The sequence below is a fragment of the Girardinichthys multiradiatus genome, chromosome 19 (genome assembly GCF_021462225.1).
Source record: "Girardinichthys multiradiatus isolate DD_20200921_A chromosome 19, DD_fGirMul_XY1, whole genome shotgun sequence".
NCBI lineage: Eukaryota > Metazoa > Chordata > Actinopteri > Cyprinodontiformes > Goodeidae > Girardinichthys > Girardinichthys multiradiatus.
Window position 1 is genome coordinate 19818043 of NC_061811.1, and position 27202 is coordinate 19845244.

Consider the following 27202-nt stretch of genomic DNA (forward strand, 5'->3'; position numbering starts at 1 on the left):
ATTATGGCAAGAAAAAAGTAAAGAAAAATGAGAAGCCATCATTACTTTAAGAAATGAAGGTCAGTCAGTCTGAACAATTGGGAAACCTTTGAAAGTGTCCCCAAGTGCAGACGCAAAAACCATCAAGTGCTACAAAGAAATTGGCTCACATGAGGACCGCCCCAGGAAAGGAAGACCAAGAGTCACCTTTGCTGCGGACGATAAGTTCATCTGAGTCACAAGCCTCAGAAATCGCAGGTTAACAGCAGCTCAGATTAGAGAACAGGTCAATGCCACAGAGTTCTAGCAGCAGACACATCTCTAGAACAACTGTTAAGAGGAGTCTGTGTGAATCAGGCCTTCATGGTAAAATAGCTGCTAGGAAACCACTGCTGAGGACAGGCAACAAGCAGAAGAGACTTGTTTGGGCTAAAGAACACAAGGAATGGACATTAGACCAGTGGAAATCTGTGCTTTGGTCTGATGAGTCCAAGTTTGAGATCTTTGGTTCCAACCACCGTGTCTTTGTGCGGCGCAGAAGAGGTGAATGGATGGACTCTACATGCCTGGTTCCCACCGTGAAGCATGGAGGAGGAGGTGTGATGGTGTGAGGTTGCTTTGCTAGTGACACTGTTGGGTATTTATTCAAAATTGAAGGCATACTGAACCAGCATGGCTACCACAGCATCTTGCAGCGGCATGCTATTCCATCCAGTTTGCGTTTAGTTGGACCATCATTTATTTTTCAACAGGACAATGATCCCAAACACACCTCCAGGCTGTGTAAGGGCTATTTGACCAAGAAGGAGAGTGATGGGGTGCTGCGCCAGATGACCTGGCCTCCACAGTCACCAAATCTGAACCCAATCGAGATGGTTTGGGGTGAGCTGGACCGCAGAGTGAAGGCAAAAGGGCTAACAAGTGCTAAGCATCTCTCCTTCAAGACTGTTGGAAAACCATTTCAGGTGACTACCTCTTGAAGCTCATCAACAGAATGCCAAGAGTGTGCAGAGCAGTAATCAAAGCAAAAGGTGGCTACTTTGAAGAACCTAGAATATAAGACATATTTTCAGTTGTTTCATACTTTTTTGTTCAGTATATAATTCCACATGTGTTAATTCATAGCTTTGATGCCTTCAGTGTGAAGCTACAATATTCATAGTCATGAAAATTAAGAAAACTCTTTGAATGAGGTGTGTCCAAACTTTTGGTCTGTACTATATATATATACATATATATATATATATATATATATATATATATATATATATATATATATATATATATATATATATATATATATATATATATATATATATATATATATATATTCAATTCACTTCAATTCAGTTTTATTTATATAGCACCAATTCACAACAGTCAGGTACATACACTCCAATTAATCCTAACCATTGAACAGTGCAGTTGGAGTTAGCTTTTTATTCAAATTGGATAAAAAGTTTTTCTGTCTAAGGAAACCCAGCAGATTGCATACAGTCAGTGACTTGCACCATTCACTCCTCCCGGATGAGCATGTAGAGACAGTGGACAGTCACTGGCGTTGACTTTGCAGCAATCCCTCATACTGAGCATGCATGTAGCGACAGTGGAGAGGAAAAACTCCCTTTTAACAGGAAGAAACCTCCAGCAGAACCAGGCTCAGTGTGAGCGGCCATCTGCCACGACCGACTGGGGTTTGAGAGAACAGAGCAGAGACACAAAAAGAACAAAGAAGCACTGATCCAGGAGTACTTTCTATGGGAAGGAAAAGTCAATGTTAATGGATGTAGCTCCTTTAGTTTCACCTAGAAAGAAAGAACAGATAAACTCTGAGCCAGTTTTCAAGGTTAGAGTCTGAAAGAGAGCACATAGAGTTTGTTACAGTTAAGCTCAGTCAATCGCCATGTCTAGGAGAGAGAAAGGGTTAAACACTAAAAGACAGGGCCATGTGGGTCATCAATAGAGGGTGAGCATTAAGTTGTTGCCATATATATATCTATATATATATATATATATAGATATGTATATATATATATATATCTATATATATATATATATATGTACAGTACAGACCAAAGGTTTGGACACACCTTCTCCTTCAAAGAGTTTTCTTTATTTTTATGATTATGAATATTGTAGCTTCACATATATCTATATATCTATATATATATAGATATATATATATATATATATATATATATATATATATATATATATATATATATATATATATATATATATAGAGAGAGAGAGAGAGAGATAGATATAGATAGATATAGATGTATAGTGTTTGTGTCAGTTTAAGAACAACATTCATCCACTCAGTTAAGTGGTGCTCGGTTATCCTGACTTGGATGGCTGTTGGGCATCAGTTCACTCAAATGTGAGTCATGGTGGTGATTGGCAGCGGAGAGAAAAGACACAGGCTCAGTGTTTAGCTTAATGTCAGTACTAATGATGCGGCTTGGGCTGGCCACTGAGGTTTGGGCGTGTCCCAGCTCTTATTCCTGTTTACACCTCAGCTTTCCTGGCTACTGGACAGAACTTGTCTGAACCTCGGCTGCAGGTCTCACTGCCTTGTGAAGTGGGATCACAATGCAGACAGTGGGTCTGTGTTGCCAGCCCAACACCGTCACACTGACTCTTCTTCTCCTCAAGCCATTAATGCTGGTTAATTTTTTCAACTGCTCTGTGAGAGACAAACGGAGTGGTTTCCGTGACACCACAGCAAGACTGCTGTGAAGCTAAAACCCTCAGAGAATTTGTCATATTTTGCTAGCCTCAATTTTGCCAAAAGTCATCAAGGTAAAAGTATGTCCACCTGTATATAATGCATCGGTGAAAGTCTAGCAGCAAAACAAACCTCTGATCTTTTGGATTAAAATAGCGTTTAAGATTTTCCCAGCAGGGACATGGAGCCGGTCAGGGTTGATGGGGACATGGAGGGAGCTACACAAGGCAACCCTGGAAAAAAAAAAAATATTGACAGATGCTCTCCATCCAATCAGACTGAACCTATGCTATTTTGCAAAGATGAATAGGCAAATGTTCAGTCTTTACACAAGCAAAGCTTGTGACAACAGATGGCATGACACCCCAAATCATCACTGACTGTGCAAACTTCACTCTGGAGCTCAAGCGAGTCTAGAGTAGATTCTGTGACTCTCCACCTTTCCTCCAGACTCTGGGACATTGATTTCCAAATAAAATGCTAACTTCATTTTCCTCTGAAAGAGGACTGGGCTACTGAGAAACATTCTAGATCTGCCTCTTCTGAGCCCCGGTAAGATGTTCGTAGCCCATGTATAGGTTTCGTCTGTGCGTAGTGGTTCTTGTTCTGACTCCTGCCTCAGTCCACTACTTGTGAAGCTCCCCCAAAGTCTTGAATGGATTTTGCTTGACAATTCTCTCAAGGCTGCAGTTCTCCCTGTTGATGGTGCAAATTTTCCTACCACATTTTTCCTTCCACTTAACTTTCTATGAATATGCTTCAGATGCAGCACTCTGTGAACAACCAGCTTCTTTAATAATGATATTTTGTGGCTCACTCTTCTTGTAGGACATCTGATCCGTCAGCACTCTTCCCCATGATTGTGTAGCCTTTGACCCTAAGAGACAATTTAGATACTCTGGAAACCTTTGCAGGTGTTTTGAGATAATTGGATGATTAGGGCATGACATCATAAGTTTCCAATATTTAACTTTTTCCACAATATTCAAATTTTCTAAAACACTTAATATTGGGGTTTTATAATCTATAAGCTATAATCATCAAAATTACAAGAAATAAAGGCTTGAAAAATTTCATTATAGGTGCAATAAATCCATATGATATATGAGTTTCACTTTCTAAAATGAGTGAAAAAAACATTTAACTTTTTCACTCTATTCAAATTTTCCTAGATGTACCTGTATATCAAAAGTTGTATTTACAAGGTGACAAAATCTCAAAAAGATCAAAATCCATGAACACTTTAGCAAGGCACTTTATATATCGGCCAAATATATCCCTCTTATGTAGATATCTACAGCATCACTATATCCTTGACTCTTACTTTGTCTACAAACCACTCAATCTAAGCCGTCCCTCAGATACATTATCTTGCTAAAAGTAATTGTCTGTCTACTTTTACAAGTACTTGAACTTTGATGACATCCTATTCTTCATCTGTAAAGCCCACTTTGTTGATGGATCTACCATTGCAAGCAATAGCAACTTTAACTATTCTGTAAACATCTTCCACAAGGTTCAGAATTGTGTTCAAAGTTAGATGGGAAAACCGGAATTGCAGCCCCTGCTCTAATTCATCCCAAAGGTGTTTAAGAAGGTTGAGGTCAGGACTATGTGCAGGCCAGTCAAGTTTGTCCACACCAAACTTTATGTAACCGCAGCCATGGAAGTGATTGTAACACCAGAATTAATTGATTTAGTGGTGTGACCAAATACATTTGGCAATACAGTGTATATTCATGGTACCTGTCCATTGTATTCACCCTCATTGAAAATCAGAACTACTTCTTCTCTTCCTCCTGTCTTGTTAGCTAATGTCTCCAAACCATACATCATAGTAAATCTTGTAAACTGCTGTCAATTTATTATTAGAAAGATCTGAGGCCTTCCAGCACAGAAAAATGATTTTAATTCAGTCTGGACCTTTGGTAAGTTTCACAGGGTCAGTATAATCCAAACACTATGTTGCCTGTCTTTACTTTGAACAGTTTAAATATTGGATTAGCCCTCTGATTCACTTTAAAATCAACATATTAAGACCAATAACGATTTATTTGATGGATTTCTCCCTCCATCCGGATCTAAAGAGTCTGTATCAGGTGGATCTCTCTTGAGGTTATAAGGAACTCACACTGGACTAAGATATTCCTGTTTGGTGAGATAGGCCATGGCTAGAGAGAATGACTAGACTGCAGACATATGACTCATTTCAAAGACTCAAAGATGGCAATTTCAAATTAATGTGGAAAGATGCTGCCGGGCTGTGACTGCTGGTTTTCATTCTGATGCATACCAGCTGCCACAGCAAAGCAAGAAGTACTTAACTGTTAAGCTTGGGGTGGCAATTTAATACTCAGGTCAATGAACTTCTGTCAGTCAGGTCAGACACGTCAGAGTCATTAGGCCACCATTGTTTATTTGTCTCCTAATAGCTAAGAAAATCCAAAGCACGTGTGGGATTCCACAAATAGGTCCCAGTGTAACAAGGTTGGCTGTGTGGAATGTTGAGAAGATGGTAGAGCTAGTCTGCGGTGAGGGCAAGGTTTGGGGGAGATAAAGAGAGGAAGAACCTTGTTTACATGACAGTGACAAAAACCAACATTTGATTGCAGGAAATTCCCCATCTTTTCCTGTTTGTTTATTCCTGTTCTGAAACGAACTCTGGATAAACAACAAAGTAACACCACAAATAGTTTTTACTTGGCATATAGCATTCAGTTTATGTTTACATCTATCTTATGCACAAATTTACTTCTGTTTACACAGTATTAAATCTATAGCAGGTATTTGTTTGTTTAACTATCATTTTTAACCATATGTAAAAATTTAAAACCATCCATCCATCATCCATACCTGCTTATTCCATGCAGGGCTGCAGGGACTTTTGTTCCATCCCTGTCTGAAATTAAATGTGACTAAACATGTCCTGCTTTAATTCAGTTAGAATTGCTCAACTTATTTCTATTTGTTGAAAGCAAGAATAAAGACAGAGAGAATTCTTTAGAGATTTTATTTTTATTACTTGCTTGAAATGTAGAGGTTCACATACTCCAGATTACTAAGCCTTTAAGGAATTTGGAAAAGCCTGACAGATGATGCCATGCCTTTGTAAGCTTCAGAGAGGGTAATAAAATCTGAGTTAATTGGAGGCACACCTGGGGATAAATTGAAGGCCACACTTCAAACACACTGCTCTCTTGTGTTACAAAATGGAGAAACAAAATTGGCCAAGATATCAGAAACAGTGGACCTCCACAGGTCTGGTTCATCCTTATGTACAATTTCCAGATGCCTAAAGGGTTCCACTTTCATCTGTTTACGCAATTAAATGCAAGTGTAAACGTGTGGAACTGTCCAGCCATCATACGTCTCAGTGTCCTAGTCATGTTTGTGTTTTGGAGCAAAATAATATCAACCGCAGAACAAAAACAAAAGACCTTGTGAAGATGCTGTCTGAAGCTGGTGAGAAAGGATCTGAGATGCTGTGGGCCTCTTTGTCTTTCAAAGGCCCTGGGAACCATGTTAAAGAGTGCATGACATTATAAATCCCTTACAATACCTGGACATAAAAAACATTCTGGTGGCTTCTGCCAAAAAAACTGAAAATGTATTTCAACACAATAATGATCCTCAAAGTAGGGAAAAATGAACACAGAAATATTCCCCAAAGACAAAATCAACCTTCTTTGATGACTATCACACTCCCCAGACCTAAGCCCTGAAGAAAACCTTTAAGAAGGCACCAAAAATTGTGTGACCTGTATTTTAAAAAAAATCTTAATATGGTATTTTTTGCCACTGAATAAATGTATATACTTTCAGCATGAGATTATATTACTGCAGTAAAAGATTAATTACTAAACTTTTTCTTAGGGACATTAGTACATTTTGTGTTTTTAAATCAGATTTAGGGACACAGTTATTCACAGCACAGGTGTTGTTGGAAACTCTAGTAAAGATAACATATAAACGAGTTCACTGAACACAAAGCGTCGAATTGAAAGCGCAACAGAAAGATGAAATCCAACCAGATAAGAAAAACAACAAGCTAAAGTAAATAAAGTGGGCTAAGACAGGCACTAACAGGGCTGTCATGGAGGGAGCATGTCTCATGATATTGATTTGGCCCCTTGGGTTGGGAAAACAGTAGCTTAAATAAGGCTGGGGATAATGCTTGGATGAGGCCCTGAGCAAAAATAATAAATGAAATCTAGGTGCTCAATGAAGAATGAATTTGCAGGTTGCATAATGTAAAACAAGACTGTTAGAAAAAAACTAGACCAACAAGGAAACCAAGACTGGGGATGACTTAAAAAAAACAACAAACAGGAAACAAAAACAAGCTTAAAATAAAAAACTAAACCCAATAGACCATATCAGTAAATGGCAAACAAAACTGTGTTTATTCCATCACTTCCCTCTTTTAAAATAAAAACCACGACGGCAGATTAGAAGATAACACAGCATCAAAACAGTGTATTCATCTCACGTGTACGTTTACTGTAAGTCTATGTGTTAAATACAGAGACTACAGCTTTGTGGCTTGAAAACCCTCTCACTCTCATGATGGCACAGTGTACCATCCTGCCTGCCAGCTCCGTCCACTTAGTGGTTGAAGTGCTTAAAACGTGCCAAGCATCACAGACACCCTCCATTTCCATCTTAAAGAAAGTTGAGCTTTACTGACTTCCTGTCAACAAGGCTGGCTGAATCTGTGTGGCCTCTGGGGCAGCATAATGCACAGATAAGATGTTTTTCATCACTCATATAAAGTTTCAAAACAAGATAAGCATTTAGGCAAATGTGAATATTTATTTTTATTTTACCTTTCTGCAACTGGTTTGGCAATTTCTTCAAATATCTCCTCTTGTTTAACATGTTGATCAAACACTTTTTGGAACCTGGAAGCAATGGGAAAGAACAAACACGTCATGTCATGTCATGTCATGTCATGTCACATTTAATGAAACTGGATAAGAACAGCCCAAATATTATGCTTATTCTCAACATCCACAAAATGTTTAAGGTCTCAAATAGATGAAGATTATCTAAGTCGTTCTGTTCTGTAAAACAAACTAAACCCGTCGCATTTTAGCCCACAGAAAGATGAGGAGAAATGTAAGCAGAATCCGCCTTAGGAAGGTTGTTAAAAGTGGAAACTTTATTGCTATAAGGGCACAGGGGAACCTCCGCAAGCTATTATAAGACCATGTGGTTTTCAGAGGCTCTGAGTGTCCACTGCTGTCTGACTTTCTAACTGTGAATTTAAGGCTTGGGAGCGTGGCATGGGCTCTGCACAGAGGGTATATGAGGCTGCAGCCAAGCATTAAACAGATGTTCTGGCTCCTTACTAACAGGACTTGTGGATCAATAGTTCATGGGGAAAAAGTTCAAAGCAGCTATATGAGCTAGGTTGGCTTTCTTTATTGTAGCTTTTTACACTTAGATTATCTGCCATGTTTTGTTATTTTGTTATAAAATATAAATTAGGTCATATTTTCATTTGCTTAGACCGGTCACAGGTTAATCTGAGTGTAGATCAGTATTAGCTTGAATAAAAAGAGCCACTTTCCTCTAGTATCATTATTCAGAGGACAACACAAGCAGTATGTAGTTCTCTCTGATAATTTGGTTATGTCTCCTCTGCGTCCAGAATAATTAGTGCATCTAGATTATTTTCAATCATTGAATTGGGTATGTCTGAGAGAAACTGTTTATCACATGAAATCTATGACATGGTGCCTACAAGTATTAAAGAAAAAAAATGTTTTTAGCTGTGTTGCACGTCAAATACTGTTGATAGTAAATTATTGTATTCTCTTATCTTCCAGAAGCACTGGAAACTGCAGGGATCGAACCTATTTTAAAGCCTAACCTCCAGGCCTCAATAATATCTTATTCAATGTCCATGCCAAAGCTACCATATTTGGTAAAGATCATACAAAAGGTCATTTATTACAAACTTGACTCCCCGTTTTTATAAAAGAAAACAACAATCCCTTTGGTGTTTTCCAGTCAGGTGTTAGACCACACCACAAGACTGAGTCTAACAAAGATGACATGTGGGGCTCCACAAGCCTCCATTCTCGGGTTACTTTTATTCAGAATCTATTTTCTACCTCTAGCTCAGATAATTTAAGGATTACAACATCTCCTACCACATGAATGTGGATAACACACAGCTTAAGATTTATGTGTCACTTCATAATTGCAGTCCCTTACAGTCATACATAATAGCAAGGAGTGTCTGGGACACAATTTCCTCAAACTTAATGGAGAACAGACAGAACTAGACCGAATGGCGAATGGGGTTATAAACCACAGATGATACCCCCGGAGGGAAGGGGACCACCTGGGTCCCGGGGTTGGTTGTCCCTATGGGGTATCGGCACCTGGCACCTGGGAGTATAGAGTATGTATGGGGAGTGTGAGTGAGGATACAACGTCCATTGTTGTTTGTCTTTACGTTGGGTGCGTGGGTGTGAGTGTTTTTATGTGTACGCATGAGGGTGGAAATGTGTGATTGTGACTATGTGTGCCTTTTTTTTTGTCAGGTTGGGTCTTGGGCTGCTCCCGCTCCTGGATCAGTTTAGGCCCCCCATCAAATGCGGGGCCTATTTCCTCCCCGCCGGGGGCTGGTGTCTCTGCCCGCTGGTGTACTTGTGGTTCTCGGTATCCGGGGCTAGGTGCTTTGGTGTGTGCCAGCTCACTCCCGGTGGCTGCGTGCCGGGGCCTGGACCCCTGGGCTCTGTCGGGCCTCTGCTTGGGGAGTGATATGTCCCGGGGTCTCAGGTCTCTGGGTCCATGGCTGGACCTGCTCAGGCATAGATGGCTGCCAACGGGGCCTATGGGCTCGTTGCTGCAGCTCCTTGGGGCCTCTGCACTGTGGCTGTTGGGTGGTTCCCCTGGGATTCTGCCCTGCTCTTCTGTGGGGGGGTTACGGTAGTCCCAGCGGTGGTTCCCATGGAGTTCTTGTGCTCTGGGGGGCCTTTGGATGTCTGTGGCTCGCTCTCCTCCGTATCTGTCCCTGGTCCGGGAGGGCAGGTCTGTGGCTCCTCACACTCACTATTGCATATTTTTATGGAGAAACCTTGTATACACAAGCACGCTCACGCTCAAACCCACAGGTGTTTAGATTCAGGTGTTAACAGATACACAGATGTTCTACAGGTCCTTCTCAAAATATTAGCATATTGTGATAAAGTTCATTATTTTCCATAATGTCATGATGAAAATTTAACATTCATATATTTTAGATTCATTGCACACTAACTGAAATATTTCAGGTCTTTTATTGTCTTAATACGGATGATTTTGGCATACAGCTCATGAAAACCCAAAATTCCTATCTCACAAAATTAGCATATTTCATCCGACCAATAAAAGAAAAGTGTTTTTAATACAAAAAACGTCAACCTTCAAATAATCATGTACAGTTATGCACTCAATACTTGGTCGGGAATCCTTTGGCAGAAATGACTGCTTCAATGCGGCGTGGCATGGAGGCAATCAGCCTGTGGCACTGCTGAGGTCTTATGGAGGCCCAGGATGCTTCGATAGCGGCCTTTAGCTCATCCAGAGTGTTGGGTCTTGAGTCTCTCAACGTTCTCTTCACAATATCCCACAGATTCTCTATGGGGTTCAGGTCAGGAGAGTTGGCAGGCCAATTGAGCACAGTGATACCATGGTCAGTAAACCATTTACCAGTGGTTTTGGCACTGTGAGCAGGTGCCAGGTTGTGCTGAAAAATGAAATCTTCATCTCCATAAAGCTTTTCAGCAGATGGAAGCATGAAGTGCTCCAAAAGCTCCTTATAGCTAGCTGCATTGACCCTGCCCTTGATAAAACACAGTGGACCAACACCAGCAGCTGACACGGCACCCCAGACCATCACTGACTGTGGGTACTTGACACTGGACTTCTGGCATTTTGGCATTTCCTTCTCCCCAGTCTTCCTCCAGACTCTGGCACCTTGATTTCCGAATGACATGCAGAATTTGCTTTCATCCGAAAAAAGTACTTTGGACCACTGAGCAACAGTCCAGTGCTGCTTCTCTGTAGCCCAGGTCTGGGGAATGCGGCACCTGTAGCCCATTTCCTGCACACGCCTGTACACGGTGGCTCTGGATGTTTCTACTCCAGACTCAGTCCACTGCTTCCGCAGGTCCCCCAAGATCTGGAATCAGCCCTTCTCCACAATCTTCCTCAGGGTCCGGTCACCTCTTCTCGTTGTGCAGCGTTTTCTGCCACACTTTTTCCTTCCCACAGACTTCCCACTGAGGTGCCTTGATACAGCACTCTGGGAACAGCCTATTCGTTCAGAAATTTCTTTCTGTGTCTTACCCTCTTGCTTGAGGGTGTCAATAGTGGCCTTCTGGACAGCAGTCAGGTCGGCAGTCTTACCCATGATTGGGGTTTTGAGTGATGAACCAGGCTGGGAGTTTTAAAGGCCCCAGAAATCTTTTGCAGGTGTTTAGAGTTAACTCGTTGATTCAGATGATTAGGTTCATAGCTCGTTTAGAGACCCTTTTAATGATATGCTAATTTTGTGAGATAGGAATTTTGGGTTTTCATGAGCTGTATGCCAAAATAATCCGTATTAAGACAATAAAAGACCTGAAATATTTCAGTTAGTGTGCAATGAATCTAAAATATATGAATGTTAAATTTTCATCATGACATTATGGAAAATAATGAACTTTATCACAATATGCTAATATTTTGAGAAGGACCAGTATACTGAGCCGCCTTTACCACTAAATACATCTTGCATTCATAAGTACTGTGCACTTTTTTGTAAAAAGGTTGGTAATATGAACATTTCTGCAGGTGTAGAAGCAAGCAGGGTGTTATCTTGTATTCTCTTCATCCTTCTTTCTTTCCTCCATTCTTTTCTCCTTCTCTCTCCTTTTCCTTTTTGCCCAACCTTTCTCTCTTTCCTGTTTCTTTTTTTTTCTTTTTCCATCTCTGTCTCCGTGTTCGTAACAACTGAAATGAACCCAAATCAGTTTCTAATAAAGTTTCTTTTTATAAATAGAGGCTATGTTGTCTGGGGCTTAAATGCCCCTGGTAGGGTCTCCCATGGCAAACAGGCTCTAGGTGACGGGTCAGACAAAGAGTGGTTCAAGAATCCTTCATGAGGACAATTATATTGAGGCACGTGACGTCGCCCTGGAGCCAGGCCTGGGGTTGGGACTCGCCGGAGAGTGCCTGGTGGCCGGGTTGCTCCTCGCTGGACCCGGCCAGGCCGGGCCCCAGTGGGCCCACCACCTGCAGGGGGGACCGTGAGGGACCGGTGCAAAGAGGATTGGGTGGCGGACGAAGGTGGAGACCTCAGCGGCCCGATCCCAGGATGCTTAGGCTGGCTCTAGGGAAGTGGAATGTCACCTCGCTGGGGGGGAAGGAGCCTGAGCTTGTGCGGGAGGTTGAGAGATATCGACTAGAAATAGTCGGGCTCACCTCCACGCACAGCGTGGGCTCTGGAACCCATCTCCTTGAGGGGTTGGACTCTCTTCTACTCTGGAGTGGCCCACGGGGAAAGGCGGCGGGCTGTTGTGGGTTTGCTTGTTGCCCCCCAGCTCAGCTGTCTCGTGTTGGGGTTTACCCCAGTGGATGAGAGGGTCGCATCCCGCGCCTTCGGGTTGGGGATAGGTATCTGACTGTCGTTTCGGCATACGGGCCGAGCAGTAGTGCAGAGTACCCGGCCTTCTTGGTGTCCCTGTCGGGGGTGCTGGATATTGCCCCTCCCAGGGACTCCGTTATTCTGCTGGGGGACTTCAACGCCCACGTGGGAAACGACAGTGACACCTGGAGAGGCGTGATCGGGAGGAATGGCCTCCCCGATCTGAATCCGAGTGGTGTTTTGTTATTGGACTTCTGTGCAAGTGAGGGTCTGCATGGAACGCGTGGCGGTGCCCTCGGCCAGGGATGTATTCAACTCCCACCTCTGGGAGAGCTTGACCAGATTCCGGGGGATGGAGACATATAGTCAGAGTGGACCATGTTCTCCGCATCTATTGTTGATGCTGCTGCCCGTAGCTGCGGCCGTAAGGTCTGAGGTGCCTGTCATGGCGGCAATCCCAGAACCCGGTGGTAGACACCGGCAGTAAGGGATGCTGTCAAGCTGAAGGAGTCCTATCGGCTGTGGATGGCTTGTGGGACTCCTGAGGTGGCTGACGGGTTCCGTGAGGCCAAGCGTGCTGCGGCCCGGGCTGTGGCAGAGGCAAAAACTCGGGCCTTGGAGGAGTTCGGTGAGGACATGGAGAAGGACTACCGGTTGGCCTCAAAGCGAATCTGGCAAACCGTCCGGCGCCTCAGGAGGGAGAAGCAGTGCTTCGACAACACTGTTTATAGTCGGGGTGGGAGGCTGTTGACCTCGACTGAGGACAATATCGGGCGGTGGAAGGAGTACTTCGAGGATCTCCTCAATCCTGCCATCACGCATTCCCTGGTGGAAACAGAGGCTGGGGACTCAGGGTTGGACTCTTTCATCACCCAGGTTGAAGTCACCGAGGTGGTTAAAAAGCTCCACGGTGGCAAGGCTTCGGGGGTGGATGAGATCCGCCCTGAGTACCTCAAATCTCTGGATGTTGTGGGGCTGTCATGGTTGACACGCCTCTTCAACATTGCGTGGTGGTTGGGGACAGTGCCTCTGGACTGGCAGACTGGGGTGGTTGTCCACCTTCATAAGAAGGGGGACCGGAGGGTGTGTTCCAACTACAGGGGGATCACACTCCTCAGCCTCCCTGGTAAGGCCTACGCCAGGGTATTGGAGAGGAGAGTGCAGGCGATAGTCGAACCTCGGCTTCAGGAGGAGCAGTGTGGTTTTCATCCCAGCCGTGGAACACTGGACCAGCTCTATACCCTCTACAGGGTACTCGAGGGTTCATGGGAGTTTAACCAACCGGTTCACATGTGTTTTATGGACCTGGAGAAAGCATTCGACTATGTCCCTCGTGATGCCTCGTGGGGGGTGCTCCAGGAGTATGGAATCGGGGGCCCTTTACTAGGGCCATCCAGTCCCTGTACGAGTGGAGCAGGAGTTTGGTCCGCATTGCCGGCACTAAGTCGGACCTGTTCCCGGTGCATGTTGGACTCCGGCAGGGCTGCCCTTTGTCATCAGTCCTGTTCATAACTTTTATGGACAGGATTTCTAGACGCAGCCAAGGGCCGGAGGGGTCTGGTTTGGGGACCAGTGGATTTTGTTTCTCCTTTTTGCAGATGACGTGGTCCTGCTGGCTCCCTCTAGCCAAGACCTGCAGCATGTGCTGTGGCGGTTCGCAGCCGAGTGTGAAGTGGCTGGGATGAAGATCAGCTCCTCCAAGTCAGAGGCCATGGTTCTCGACCGGAAAAGGGTGGCTTGTCCTCTTCAGGTTGGAGGGGAGTTCCTGCCTCAAGTGGAGGAGTTTAAGTATCTCGGGATCTTGTTCACGAGTGAGGGAAGAATGGAGCGGGAGATCGACAGACGGATTGGTGTGGCTGCCACAGTAATGGGGGCACTGTGCCGGTCCGTTGTGGTGAAGAGAGAGCTGAGCCGAAAATCGAAGCTCTCGATTTACCGGTCGGTCTTCGTTCCTACCCTCACATATGGCCATGAACTTTGGGTCATGATCGAAAGAACGAGATCCCGGATACATTTTTCTAAAATGTCTTTTTTGTATTTTTTGATTTGTTATCTAACTTTCTTCCAGTAAAACATCTTAAATTACCTTGTGTATGAATAGTGCTATACAGATAAACCTACCTTGCCTTGCCTAGTCTCAATGACAAACAGAAGTCTGTTTGTACATTTAAGGCAACATTTAATGAAATCTGGACCCGAATAAGGTAAAAGTACTTAAAACAAAATTAGATTGGTTATTTAGGAAATTATGCCAATATACATTTTTGCAACAAAGACGTCTTGGAGTGAAAATACCTGAACTTATAGCAATCCTTCTTGTTGTTAATAAAGCCATCAACCAGGTCCCTGGGTATCACAAACTCCAGAGAGGCACCTGTCTCCTCCTTGTGGTCCACAGAATACACCTGAGGGAGCCAGAGGCAACATAAACACTGATACAAAACTTCTATATGTGGTTACTATAGGCAGACAATTTACCATAATATGACATTTAGGAAGCATTTGAGAGCAGCCAGATAAACATTCATGTACTCGTATGCTATATATTTTACAGATTTTATGCCATAATTGTATGTGGTGTCACACTTGCAATCCAACTTCAACAGAAATTCTATACATCATGGTTGGTATGAAATATAGGTTTGGACATTTGTGGTTTGAGTATTGCAAAGCCCAGAAATGAAAAGATGGCAGTTTATGGAGCATGTATCTTGTGGAAAGCAACAGAACTAAAGATCCAATCAGGATCAGTGCACAAAGCATCCAGGCTCTGCAGATTCAAGCCAAAGCCAGGCCTCAAGGGAGACAAGGTAAACTGTAGAACATTAAACCAATATCGACTGAGCTTTAGCACTGGAGGCCATTTAAGAGAGGTTGGCTGGGGTGCTCTGAACACCCGCATTCTCTGTTTTTGAGCTTCTGGCATATGTTTCCAATGGACATTGATGTAATTAGCTAACTCCAGAGCTGGAGGAATAAAAAAGATATGACCCCAGTGATTAGATTAGTTTCCACTGTCACCCTGTTTGTTGCTTTGCCCTCCTCGTTAACGCTGTTTTTTCCAGAGATGTGTGCCAAACCCTGAAAAGCCCTCTAGGATGGAGCTGTGCTCTTTCATTTTGGTGGATATTGTCAGGTAACACTAAAGCACTACAAAACTCTTAGTAGAATTTTTGTTTAAACGGTGACTATGTTCAGAAAATAGCTTTTAAAAAAAGGGAGGGAAGTAGACGAGTGGAAAACAAAAGATGGTTCAAAAATGACTGCTAGTCAACTGTAATATCAGCAGTCTTTTATATAAACATGCAGGTTATAATATGGTCAAAGCAGAGCATGTCATTGGTCTTATGTAATATTAGAATTTTCAGAGAAAATTAATTTTAGGCTTTCATTAGCTGTCAGCCGTAATCAAAGTTACCAGAAATACACGCTAGAAATAAATAACTGTGTATAATGAAACTATATAATAAAAGTTTTTCTTTTTAAATTGAATTACTGAAACTCCTTGAACCACCACCTTAACGTGGTGGAGGGGTTTGAGTGCTCAAATGATCCTAGAGGCTATGTTGTCTGGGGCCTTAATGCCCCTGGTAGGGTCTCCCATGGCAAACAGGCTCTAGGTGATGGGTCAGACAAAGAGTGGTTCAAGAATCCCTCATGAAGAACAAAATATCGAGGCATGTGACGTCGCCCGGTACGGGAGAGCCGGGGTCCCACCCTGGAGCCAGGCCTGGGGTCGGGACTCGTCGGAGAGCGCCTGGTGGCCGGGTTGCTCCTCGCGGGACCCGGCCGGGCCAAGCCCAAACGAGAGACGCGAGGCCATCCCCCAGTGGGCCCACCACCTGCAGGGGGAACAGTGAGGTACCAGTGCAAAGAGGATTGGGTGGCGGATGAAGGTGGAGACCTCAGCGGCCCGATCCCAGGATGCTTAGGCTGGCTCTAGGGACGTGGAATGTCACCTTGCTGGGGGGGAAGGAGCCTGAGCTTGTGCGGGGGGTCGAGAGATATTGACTAGAAATAGTCGGGCTCGCCTCCACGCACAGCGTGGGCTCTGGAACCCATCTCCTTGAGAGGGGTTGGACTCTGTTCTACTCTGGAGTGGCCCACGGGGAGAGGCGGCGGGCTGGTGTGGGTTTGCTTGTTGCCCCCCAGCTCAGCCGTCTTGTGTTGGGGTTTACCCCAGTGGATGAGAGGGTCGTATCCCTGCGCCTTCGGATTGGGGAGAGGTCTCTGACTATCATTTCAGCCTACGGGCCGAGTGGCAGTGCAGAGTACACGGCCTTCTTGGCATCCCTGTCGGGGGTGCTGGATAGTGCCCCTCCCGGGGACTCCATTATTCTGCTGGGGGACTTCAACGCCCACGTGGGGAACGACAGTGACACCTGGAGAGGCGTGATCGGGAGGAATGGCCTCCCCGATCTGAATCCGAGTGGTGTTTTGTTATTGGACTTCTGTGCTAGTCATGGATTGTCCATAACGAACACCATGTTCAAACATAAGGGTGTCCATCAGTGGTCTTGGCACCAGGACACCCTAGGCAGGAGGTCGATGATCGACTTTGTTGTCGTATCATCAGACCTTCGGCCGCATGTTTTGGACACTCGGGTGAAGAGAGGGGCTGAGCTGTCCACTGATCATCACCTGGTGGTTAGTTGGATCCGCTGGAGGAGGAGAAAGCCGGACAGACTTGGCAGGCCCAAGTGCATAGTGAGGGTCTGCTGGGAACGCCTGGCAGAGCCCTCGGCCAGGGATGTATTCAACTCCCACCTCCGGGAGAGCTTCGACCAGATCCCGGGGGATGTTGGAGACATAGAGTCTGAGTGGACCATGTTCTCCGCATCTATTGTCGATGCTGCTGCCCGTAGCTGTGGCCGTAAGGTCTGCGGTGCCTGTCGCGGCGGCAATCCCAGAACCCGGTGGTGGACACCGGCAGTAAGGGATGCTGTTAAGCTGAAGAAGGAGTCCTATCGGCTGTGGTTGGCTTGTGGGACTCCTGAGGCGGCTGACAGGTACCGTGAGGCCAAGCGTGCTGCGGCCCGGGCTGTGGCAGAGGCAAAAACTCGGTCCTGGGAGGAGTTCGGTGAGGCCATGGAGAAGGACTACCGGTTGGCCTCGAAGCGATTCTGGCAAACCGTCCGTCGCCTCAGGAGTGGGAAGCAGTGCTTCGCCAACACTGTTTATAGTGGGGGCGGGAGACTGCTGACCTCGACTGAGGACATTATCGGGCGGTGGAAGGAGTACTTCGAGGATCTCCTCAATCCTGCCATCACGCATTCCCTGGTGGAAACAGAGGCTGGGGACTCGGGGTTGGACTCTTTCATCACCCAGGCTGAAGTCACCGAGGTGGTTAAAAAGCTCCGCGGTGGCAAGGCTTCGGGGGTGGATGAGATCCGCCCTGAGTACCTCAAGTCTCTGGATGTTGTAGGGCTTTCATGGTTGACACGCCTCTTCAACATTGCGTGGCGGTCGGGGACAGTGCCTCTGGACTGGCAGACTGGGGTGAGGGTGTGTTCCAACTACAGGGGGATCACACTCCTCTGCCTCCCTGGTAAGGCCTACGCCAGGGTATTGGAGAGGAGAGTCCGACCGATAGTCGAACCTCGGCTTCAGGAGGAGCAGTGTGGTTTTCGTCCCGGCCGTGGAACACTGGACCAGCTCTATACCCTCTACAGGGTGCTCGAGGGTTCATGGGAGTTTGCCCAACCGGTCCACATGTGTTTTGTGGAACTGGAGAAGGCATTCGACTGTGTCCCTCATGATGCCCTGTGGGGGGTGCTCCAGGAGTATGGAATCGGGGGCCCTTTAGTAGGGGCCATCCGGTCCCTGTACGAGCGGAGCAGGAGTTTGGTCCGCATTGCCGGCACTAAGTCGGACCTGTTCCCAGTGCATGTTGGACTCCGGCAGGGCTGCCCTTTGTCACCGGTCCTGTTCATAACTTTTATGGACAGGATTTCTAGACGCAGCCAAGGGCCGGAGGGGGTCGGGTTTGGGGACCAGTGGATTTTGTCTCTTCTTTTTGCAGATGACGTGGTCCTGCTGGCCCCCTCTAGCCAAGACCTACAGCATGCGCTGTGGCGGTTCGCAGCCGAGTGTGAAGCGGCTGGGATGAGGATCAGCTCCTCCAAGTCCGAGGCCATGGTACTCGACCGGCAAAGGGTGGCTTGTCCTCTTCAGGTTGGAGGGGAGTTCCTGCCTCAAGTGGAGGAGTTTAAGTATCTCGGGGTCTTGTTCACGAGTGAGGGAAGAATGGAGCGGGAGATCGACAGACGGATCGGTGCGGCTGCCACAGTAATGGGGGCACTGTGCCGGTCCGATGTGGTGAAGAGAGAGCTGAGCCGAAAAGCAAAGCTCTCAATTTACAGGTCGGTCTACGTTCCTACCCTCACCTATGGCCATGAACTTTGGGTCATGACCGAAAGAACGAGATCCCGGATACAACGGCCCAGGACACGCTGGAGGGACTATGTCTCTCGGCTGGCCAGGGAACGCCTTGGGCTCCCCCTGGAGGAACTGGAGGAGGTGTCTGGAGAGAGGGACGTCTGGGCGTCTCTGTTGAGTCTGCTGCCCCCGCGACCCGGTCCCGGATAAGCGGAAGACGACGAGTACGAGTACTGAAATAAATGAACTTTTCAACAATATTCCAATTTTTTTCAATGCACCTGTTCATCATATGAACAGTCAAGGAATTTAATGACTTTGGTAAGTAGGAAAGAACCCAGAAAAAAAACATGGCACATGACCCGAGAGACGCATAATCTCTTAATTGATCATCCCCTGCATGTCTAATGAATGTAATTAACTAACGAATTCATTCTTGGTATTTTTATGTGTTCAGCTGAAGTGCCCAAAGTTCTGATCTAAAGCCATTGTGTTGTTCATTCCTTGAGGTTAGGAACCTTTTAATGACTAAATATTTCATTCATCACATTTTACAAACATTTTTCTAAAACATGCAAGTACTGGACTGAAAATGAAAAGAAATTTTGTACAACACATCTCATCAAATAAAGATGTGTGCACACAATTTAAAGACAATCTGAACTTAATAGTCTAAACTGTTTTTATAACAGTGAATAAACGACAAGTTATAGCAAGAAACGCACATGTAATGTGTCATTGAAAACAATCTGAAACGACTGCATTCCTTTCCGGTGTGCCAGTTGTAGAGGCCCTGAGACTCTTGTGGATTCCCTTTCAACCGAATGATTTATTGGGACACTTCATGGAAACACGCCATCATCATTAAAGTCATAACTGACAAGTCTGGATAACAAAATCTCCAGTGGAAAAACAAAAAAAAGTAGTTGCTGAGAAGAAAAGGGTTCAGTTTAGCAGTAACATGTTACTGGATCTGGGGTGCTTCTTATTTGCATATTAATACACCTGGTTTATATAGTCTGAAAAGCTTCCCTGAATAAAGTCTAGACTGAATGTAAAGTACCAAACGCCACGGGTAATGAGCGGACAACATTATGTAGTCCTAGTCCTAACACCGAATAAACCTGTTCATTTCTATTTTTCTGTGTTGTCTTGTTTCTGAATGTCATGAATTGTGCGCTTACCGCCAACGTTTTCTTCGTGGGCTTAATGCGACCGAATATCTGTATGGTTTGTTTAACCATTTTCCACTGATATACACAGCTTTTTTAGGCTAGTTTAAACGTAGCCTCTCGCCTAACCCTAGCGCTGAGCTGGCTGCTGGGGTTTGTTGCAGCTGGTTGCTAAGTGACAGCGGTCACCTCAAAGATCGTCTATCAACGGGAAGATGATTCGCCGGAAGTTGATTTATTAAACACTGCGTGTCTGCTTTTCAGTTTTCATCCAGGACCAGTTGCCAGCCCCACAACCATGCACACACACCTGAGGGTACTTTGGAGAGATTATTTAGCATTTTATGCATGTTTTTGGACTGAGGGAATAAACCAGAGTGCCTGGAAGGATCGCACACATGCAAATTGAAAACATGGAAACCTTAATGCTGAAACGGTCCCAGCCAGTATTTCCTTCTTCTCCAGCGCAAGACCACTAACAACTGCCTCAACATGCAGTTGGCAGGCAAAACAATACATTTAAATAAACTCTATATCTATATTTATAGATATATATGGAGTGAAAATGGTTGAGTATGTGTATACATCAAACACATTGTAAGGGAGGTAAAAATGAAAACATGGGTATTTATTTCTTCGTGACTTGTGTGCGGTTTTTCGTCCTTTAAAGAAAAGGTGTTGTATGTTTAAGAAAAGGTCACTATAGGTTCAGTGAGTCATTCAGAGAAATCATGGACAAAAGTATTTTCAGTGCTGCAGGCACACCCTGCATATTAAAGGTTTCTCAGAATGAACAGAGCTGCTACCACACCTGCCTGATTTGGAACAACTAGTACTTTTTGAAATATAAGCATAGATGGAAAACAAGACTCACATTTTCTTCTGTTGTTGATGTAGCCAGGTTTTCCAGTTAACCTGATAATACATGCTGGTAAGCAGCTTCACAGGTAATTGTCTATTATTCTGGTCTAAACCTAAAAAAAATAGTGTAAAAGCGGCATGCAGATTCTTGTGTTAAGTTAACTTTTCTTTTAACTGTTGCAACATTTCAAAAACATCTGTGTCAATTCTTGTTGAAGTCTGGATTTTGGCTGCTCAATAGTTTGTGGTCATCAATGTCTGTTTTTCCTCTACATGACGCTTCAAACATTCTAAATTAAAGACAGATCTGGACTGTAGGACAGTGAAGTACGTAGCCACTCGAATGGAAGTTGTGGGTTTTGAGCTTTGGGATTGGATGGTAAATGGTCTTTCTCATAGTGAGCATATTTTAGTTGAACATAAACAGCTATAGGTATCTAGGCTAAAATTGTGACACGTTTTGTCTAAACATAAATCTCTAGTGCACAGCAAAACTTAATTTGAACGTTTATTAGTAGTCTAAATGTCCATGTTTGCTCAGTATGAGGGAGTGCTGCAAATTTAAAAACAGTTGGCATAATAAACTGAAGTTGATCCTAGTAGAACTAGGATCACAGTGGACGGTGTGTAATTGAATTTGAATCTGACTGTACGATTGGACAGTATTTTTGACATGATTCTGAAGTGTTTGGCTTTTGATTTTCTGTTGTGTGTATTTTGACTATTTCTTTGCTGTTCACTTTGTTCTTTAGGTCTTGTTTTTCCAAGTTATTTCTCTATGCTTATTATTGTTAAGTGTTTTCTTTATTATGATTAAAATTTAACAAGCAAATTTGATTTAGTCTAGCATTATTCGTTTATCATGTAAATTGACTGAATTTATAGAACGCTTTTCCAGTCATACTGACCTCCTCGAAGCTCTTTACACTAGAGCCACATTCACCCAGTCCCACTTACAACAGCATACAACATTATGCAGATATAGTCAATTTGAGGTTAAGTGCCTTATGTCGGGGTACATCGACATGTGGCAGGAGAAAGCTGGAATCAAACTTACAACTTTCAGAATGATTACTCTACCCACTGAGCCAGTGTAACAAGCAGTAAGGCTGTTAAGTTTAAATGGGGCGTATAAAGAATATATCATCTTAGTAAAAGTTAAGAGCTGTCTTGAAGAAACAACTTATTTACCATAACCTATGGTTAAAGAAGATCCCAGATGAAAAATAAATTAGAGCAGTAAATGCAAACAGATTACAGGATTAAAGTAAAAAAAACATACAATTAGTGAAAATAATGCTGAAGGACATTTTGCATTTAAACTAAATAAAAAACACATATTTACTTGCAAGTCTGTGCTCCAATCTAGGCAAAAACAGAGGATCTGGTACTGAATGCTGGATGATGAAAAGAAGGTGTGACTGAGAGAGCAGACTTAGATGAGTGATGAGTAACAAGTGGTAATTAGGTGATCTGGAGACAAGATAAAGTCAAAGACTGATATATATGCACAAAGCTCAGAAAAAGACAAAACTTCTCCATGGAAGTTGAATAACAGCAACAGATCAATTTCAATCATGAACAAAACAAGGGATTAAACTTTTGACAGTATCTCAGTTTAATACAAACCAATATAATTCGTCCAGAAGAAAAGTCAAAAATCTGGAATATAACTTTTTTGTCAGCCAAAATTCTAGTTTAGCTTTCTTAATATCGTCTGGTTATGATTTACAAGCCAAATATTTTTATTAGTTTAAGAAAATTGAATAAAGTTCTCAAACATTCCTGTGCAAAAAATGAGAAGGCTGTGTCAGAGTAACAAACTGGACATGATGCGTTACACATGGGCCACAGATGGACTAACATGCATTCCTTCAACGAGGGCTGTGGGTGTTTGGGATGTTTTGTGTTGCACAACAATTAAGTTTGGCTTTTTCAGAGAACCATTGCTTGCAGTTCACCTGACCATGCTCCACGGAGCACCACAGCTCAACAGGCACCGTCAGGATGGTGCTGCTGAGCCACGTATGGAAGTGCAAAAAGATGTTTGCAGAAGCCTGAAACCTGCACGCCTGTGAAACTCCTGAAGTTTGCAGATGACACCACTGTGTCTACTTTGGATCACTTGCGGTTCCTAGGCACCACCCATTCTTGGGACCTGAGATAGTCCTCAAACATACACAGTTTTTGGTAGAACTGTGACAACTTAAGGAGCACATCCTGTCACAGAAGCTGTTTGTCATCTTATACACCGCCATTATTCAGATGGTCTTGTGTACTTCCATCATAGTGTGGTTTGGCTTAGCCACAAAACAGGACATAACCATACTCCCACCAAAAATCAGGTCTGCAAAGAGGATCATTGGGTATTTCTGCAGCACCCACACATCCTGGGCACAAGGCTTTTTGACATTTACCTCTTGTCAGCGCTACAGAATATCAGCTGCTACAAAGGCTTTTTCTTTTCCCAGGTTTCTGGCTTTAGACAGGTCAAGGACACACCCATCTGCACACCAGAGATGATGACCACTCTAATGAACACAATCAACCCCTTACAGCCAAAGTACTACTTTACTGTGAAACAAAAATTAGCGTAAATAAAAATATTTACATTCTTCTAACCTGTCTTCAAGAAGAAAACAAATACTGGTTTTAGACATGTGTGAACATATTTATTTTTATGTAGCCTTTTGTTTTTATTTATTGATATTTAATGTCTGTTCACTGTACACTGTCTGGCTGGACCAGCGGATGCGTAAAAAAAGTCTAAAATGACAATAGTTAAAACAATCAACCATATTTTACAGCTACATCTGTATCTAAAACCTATGACATTGTGCAATCTAGTGAAATCTAAAGTTAGTGGATCCTGCCACTTACAATAAAGCCAAAAAACAATACCTATATGACCAGAGAACTTTAATAACTTAGACACTACCATGTGCCTGGGCCGTGATGAAGTATTTTCATTAGATCTAAGTAAGGAAGCAGCCACTTGTTTTAAAGCAGCTCTTGAGTGGAGTTAAACGTGATTTCTGGACAGAACGTTGCATGCAGTAAACACCAACCAAAAGCTGAAATGGGCCTTTTTGGGAGCTGCGAACTCCTTTTTTAATATCCCGTTTTGGTCCATGTGTTATCTTGAGCTTAAGCTGGCATAGCTGTGGTTTCTCCCCAAAGAAGTAGCCAGTGTTTGAGTCTCACATTCTTTTTGTTTTTTTACATTAGACAACTGAAGTTTACTTTCTCTTTCTATCTATCTGGAACCATTTGGTTTGTATGCATGTATGGTAAATTATCCCTCTTAGTAATTTGAAACATCTAGGATTGTTTTCTCATCATCTTATTGATGATTTCCCACAGTTCACACGCTCTTTTTAAATGTTAATATTTCCCATTTCCTGTTGTGAGTTCACAAGAAGATCAAATGACAATAAGACAGTAGAAAGCTGCCAGAATTTGTTGCAGTTCCTGATAAGGCTGCAAGTGCATCCAGTCAATGCATGACTCATTGGCTTTGAAAGGAGTATGGAATAGTAAAGGAATCCTTTTTTTTAAACAATCCACTTGCTTCAGCGGAGCCCATTTCAAAACTTGCTGGAGCTTTAAGGCAAAAGGTTGAAAGGAAGAAAACCAGTTTTTTCAGTGAACTTTGCCAACACTTGCCTGCTCCATGTCCGACACCTTTTGTCTCGAAGTGCTCTTCTGGCAGCTGATCAAAAAGTTGTTCAGCAGTTCGCTACGGACAAATAGCTCAGCTTGTGGTTGGGAATTTGCTCGCAGGATGACCTGCTAAACCGAAAGCCTTACGCATGCTTTCACAACACAATTAAATGCGGTGTGAAGAAACAAAAACAAAGTCATAATGGCATAACATCATTTGCCTTTCTGCCTGGAAAAACAGTTTTTTTTTATCCTTCCTTTGTCAGCTCGTTTAAAAAATAATCCAACCCTATTCATTAAATGCACAGAAGTGTATCAGACATAAGACATACTTGCCACTGCTTGCTCACTTTAACTGTAGCTTGACAACCAAGCACAAGCGGAGCAGTTTGTACGAGTATTCATGCTTCTCTGCATCTCTGTGTGGATACGTGTGCATTTTTTATGTCTGCATGGATACATAAGTGGCTGTAAACGCTGCACCTTCCACAGCTTCTGGTTAATCAGTCCCTTAAGAAGGCAACTTCTCTGCAAATGGTTGGATTTCTCCATGCCATTATTACAGACTATCCAAGAGGATGATGCTTCTGTTAAGTGGTTGCCTCTCTGTGGCTTAGTGGGTGAAGCTGGATGGATTCCACTGGATGAGATATGTGCATTTGGGTATGTGTGCTGGCTCATTTCTGCCTGACATGGACCACAGGGGCTTAGTGGTGGAGTCCCAAGATGCTCCTTTAATCAAAGAGACAATTAGAGACAAGCATATGCTGCCTTGATGCTCTACCATTATAAATTTAATGCAGGCTCTAGCAAAAAGCACTTCTATTTATTTTATAGTGATTTTATGTAATGACCACCACAAAGTTGCACATAATTGTGAAGAAGACGGAAAAGGAAGCATGATTTTTAAGTATGAAAGTGTGTGGCCTTCATTTATATTCAGCAATCCTGAGCATTTATGATTAGTTTTTATGCCAAAGATTTTAATCTGGATTTTGGTGTGGACTTTGACTGGGACATTTTACCCAATGAATTAGCTTTAACTACTCAATTTCTCCTTAGCTGTATGTTTGAAATCATTGTCCTGCTGAAAGGTGAAGATCCGCCCCCCGTGTCAAGTATCTTGCAGCCTTCCCATCAATTGAAAAGCCTTCCAGTCCCTGCTGATGAAAAGTATTCCCCCACAATGATACTGCCACCACCATGTTTCACCCTATGGATTGTGTGTTGAGGATCTTTGCAGCTCCTCCAGCATTACCATTTGTTTGGTAGCATTTGGTTGTTCCAGTGAATATTGCTCTCCCTTTCAGCTTCTCAGTTTAGGTGGACAGCCACATCATGGCTGGACTCTCTTGATTTTCTGATGATGGGTTGAACAGTGCTCTGTAAGATGTTCAAATTTTTGGATACTTTAATATCACAAGTTTATCTCTAATTTAAACTTCTCCACAGCTTTGTCGCTGAATTGTTTGCTGTGTTTTCTGGTCTTCATGATGCTGTTTGTTCAGTAATGTTCTTTAACAAACCTATGAGGACTTCACAGAAGAGCTGAATTTCTATTGAGATTAGATTACATGCACAGGTGGACTCCATTTACTAATTAGGTAAATTCTTAAGGCAATCAAAGTAAGGGGGCTTAACAGAAATTTATACAAGACTTTTGAGATTTTTGTTTGACCTTTGAATTTGTAAGAAAGTCCAACTTTTGCACAGCACTGTATACTGCAGGCCACTGAGCTTTATCGTACATGCACAAGCTTTCTTTACATACATTCGGAGGGGTGGAGAGTAATATGAAGCCTAGGAACATTGTAAAATGGCATCAAACACGTGAACGTAGACACATCTGCTTGGCTATTTTAAGCCAACCAGGGAAGGGCTGATTTTTTTTAACACCAGTGTATTTCAAAGGAGAATGAATGTTCAAGTTAGAGGGGGGAACAGCAATGGCTGTAATTGTTGTGGTGACATGGGTCAGGACATACCAGGACTTGCACATGTAAGTCCACAGAGTGTGCATGTATCCTATTTTTGCTGCTGCTGCTAAAAAATGTCAGCAAGCTGGAAGCAATAACTCAGTGTGCCCACACATGTGACCAACATGTGGGTTTTGACAGCAGACTAACACACTTTGTGATTAACCTTAACCAGTTGCATAGTAATAAAAGGCTTTCTAAGGCAGATGTATGATAAATGATAATAATCACTATTTGTTGTCATTATTTATTTAATAAAAGGGTAACCAGAGAAAAAAAAATGCACATGTTGGCATCTATTCCAAAGCAATTACAAAGTAAACTGCCTATAAGCTTTAAAACACTTCAGAATAAATAAGAAAATCAGTCAATACATTTTATTTGAGAAATAAATGAATATCTCTCAGGCAACAACATGGAGAATATCACTAGGGGTATTATCTTCATGAGGGTTGTGTAATTTGATTCCACAGGCAGGTAGGTGAAGCAAAAGCATATTTACTGGAAAGAAAGGGCAGAAAGGTTAAGAAACATGAAACTGAAAACCTGGTTTGATTTGCCTTGACCAAAAAGACAACTATAATGATCCACCAAAGAAAAGTATATTACTTATCCACATTTTGTCATGTTAAAGCTCAGACCTCAATGTATTTTATGTAATAGACCAGAAGAAAGTGATGGAAAATGTATTTTTGAATCTTTGAGTTTGTATTTGGCTCATTTACTCTGATAGCACTAAATACAATCCAGTAAAACAGGTTGCATTTAGAAGAGCCTAATTAGTAGATAAAGTCAACGAGTGTGCAATTAATTTTTCAGT

General features: G+C 43.3%; 1 protein-coding gene across 3 annotated transcripts in view; it reads right to left on the bottom strand.

Annotated features, from left to right (window-relative positions):
• The window catches only part of LOC124884969 (kinesin-like protein KIF6), a 93054-nt gene extending 72981 nt beyond the window's left edge, over positions 1–20073 (bottom strand). For 2 of the 3 annotated variants that reach the window (XM_047393050.1, XM_047393049.1), the window contains exons 1-3: positions 19895–20073; positions 14628–14737; positions 7537–7611 (exon numbers count right to left, since the gene is read on the bottom strand). In XM_047393050.1, the coding sequence (XP_047249006.1) occupies positions 7537–7611; positions 14628–14737; positions 19895–19954 (245 nt within the window). In that variant the 5' untranslated portion in view covers positions 19955–20073. Of the gene's footprint in view, positions 1–2842; positions 2944–7536; positions 7612–14627; positions 14738–19894 lie in introns of those variants that run through there. The other variant, XM_047393051.1, reaches the window with a different exon arrangement.
• Between the last annotated feature and the right edge of the window lie 7129 nt (positions 20074–27202).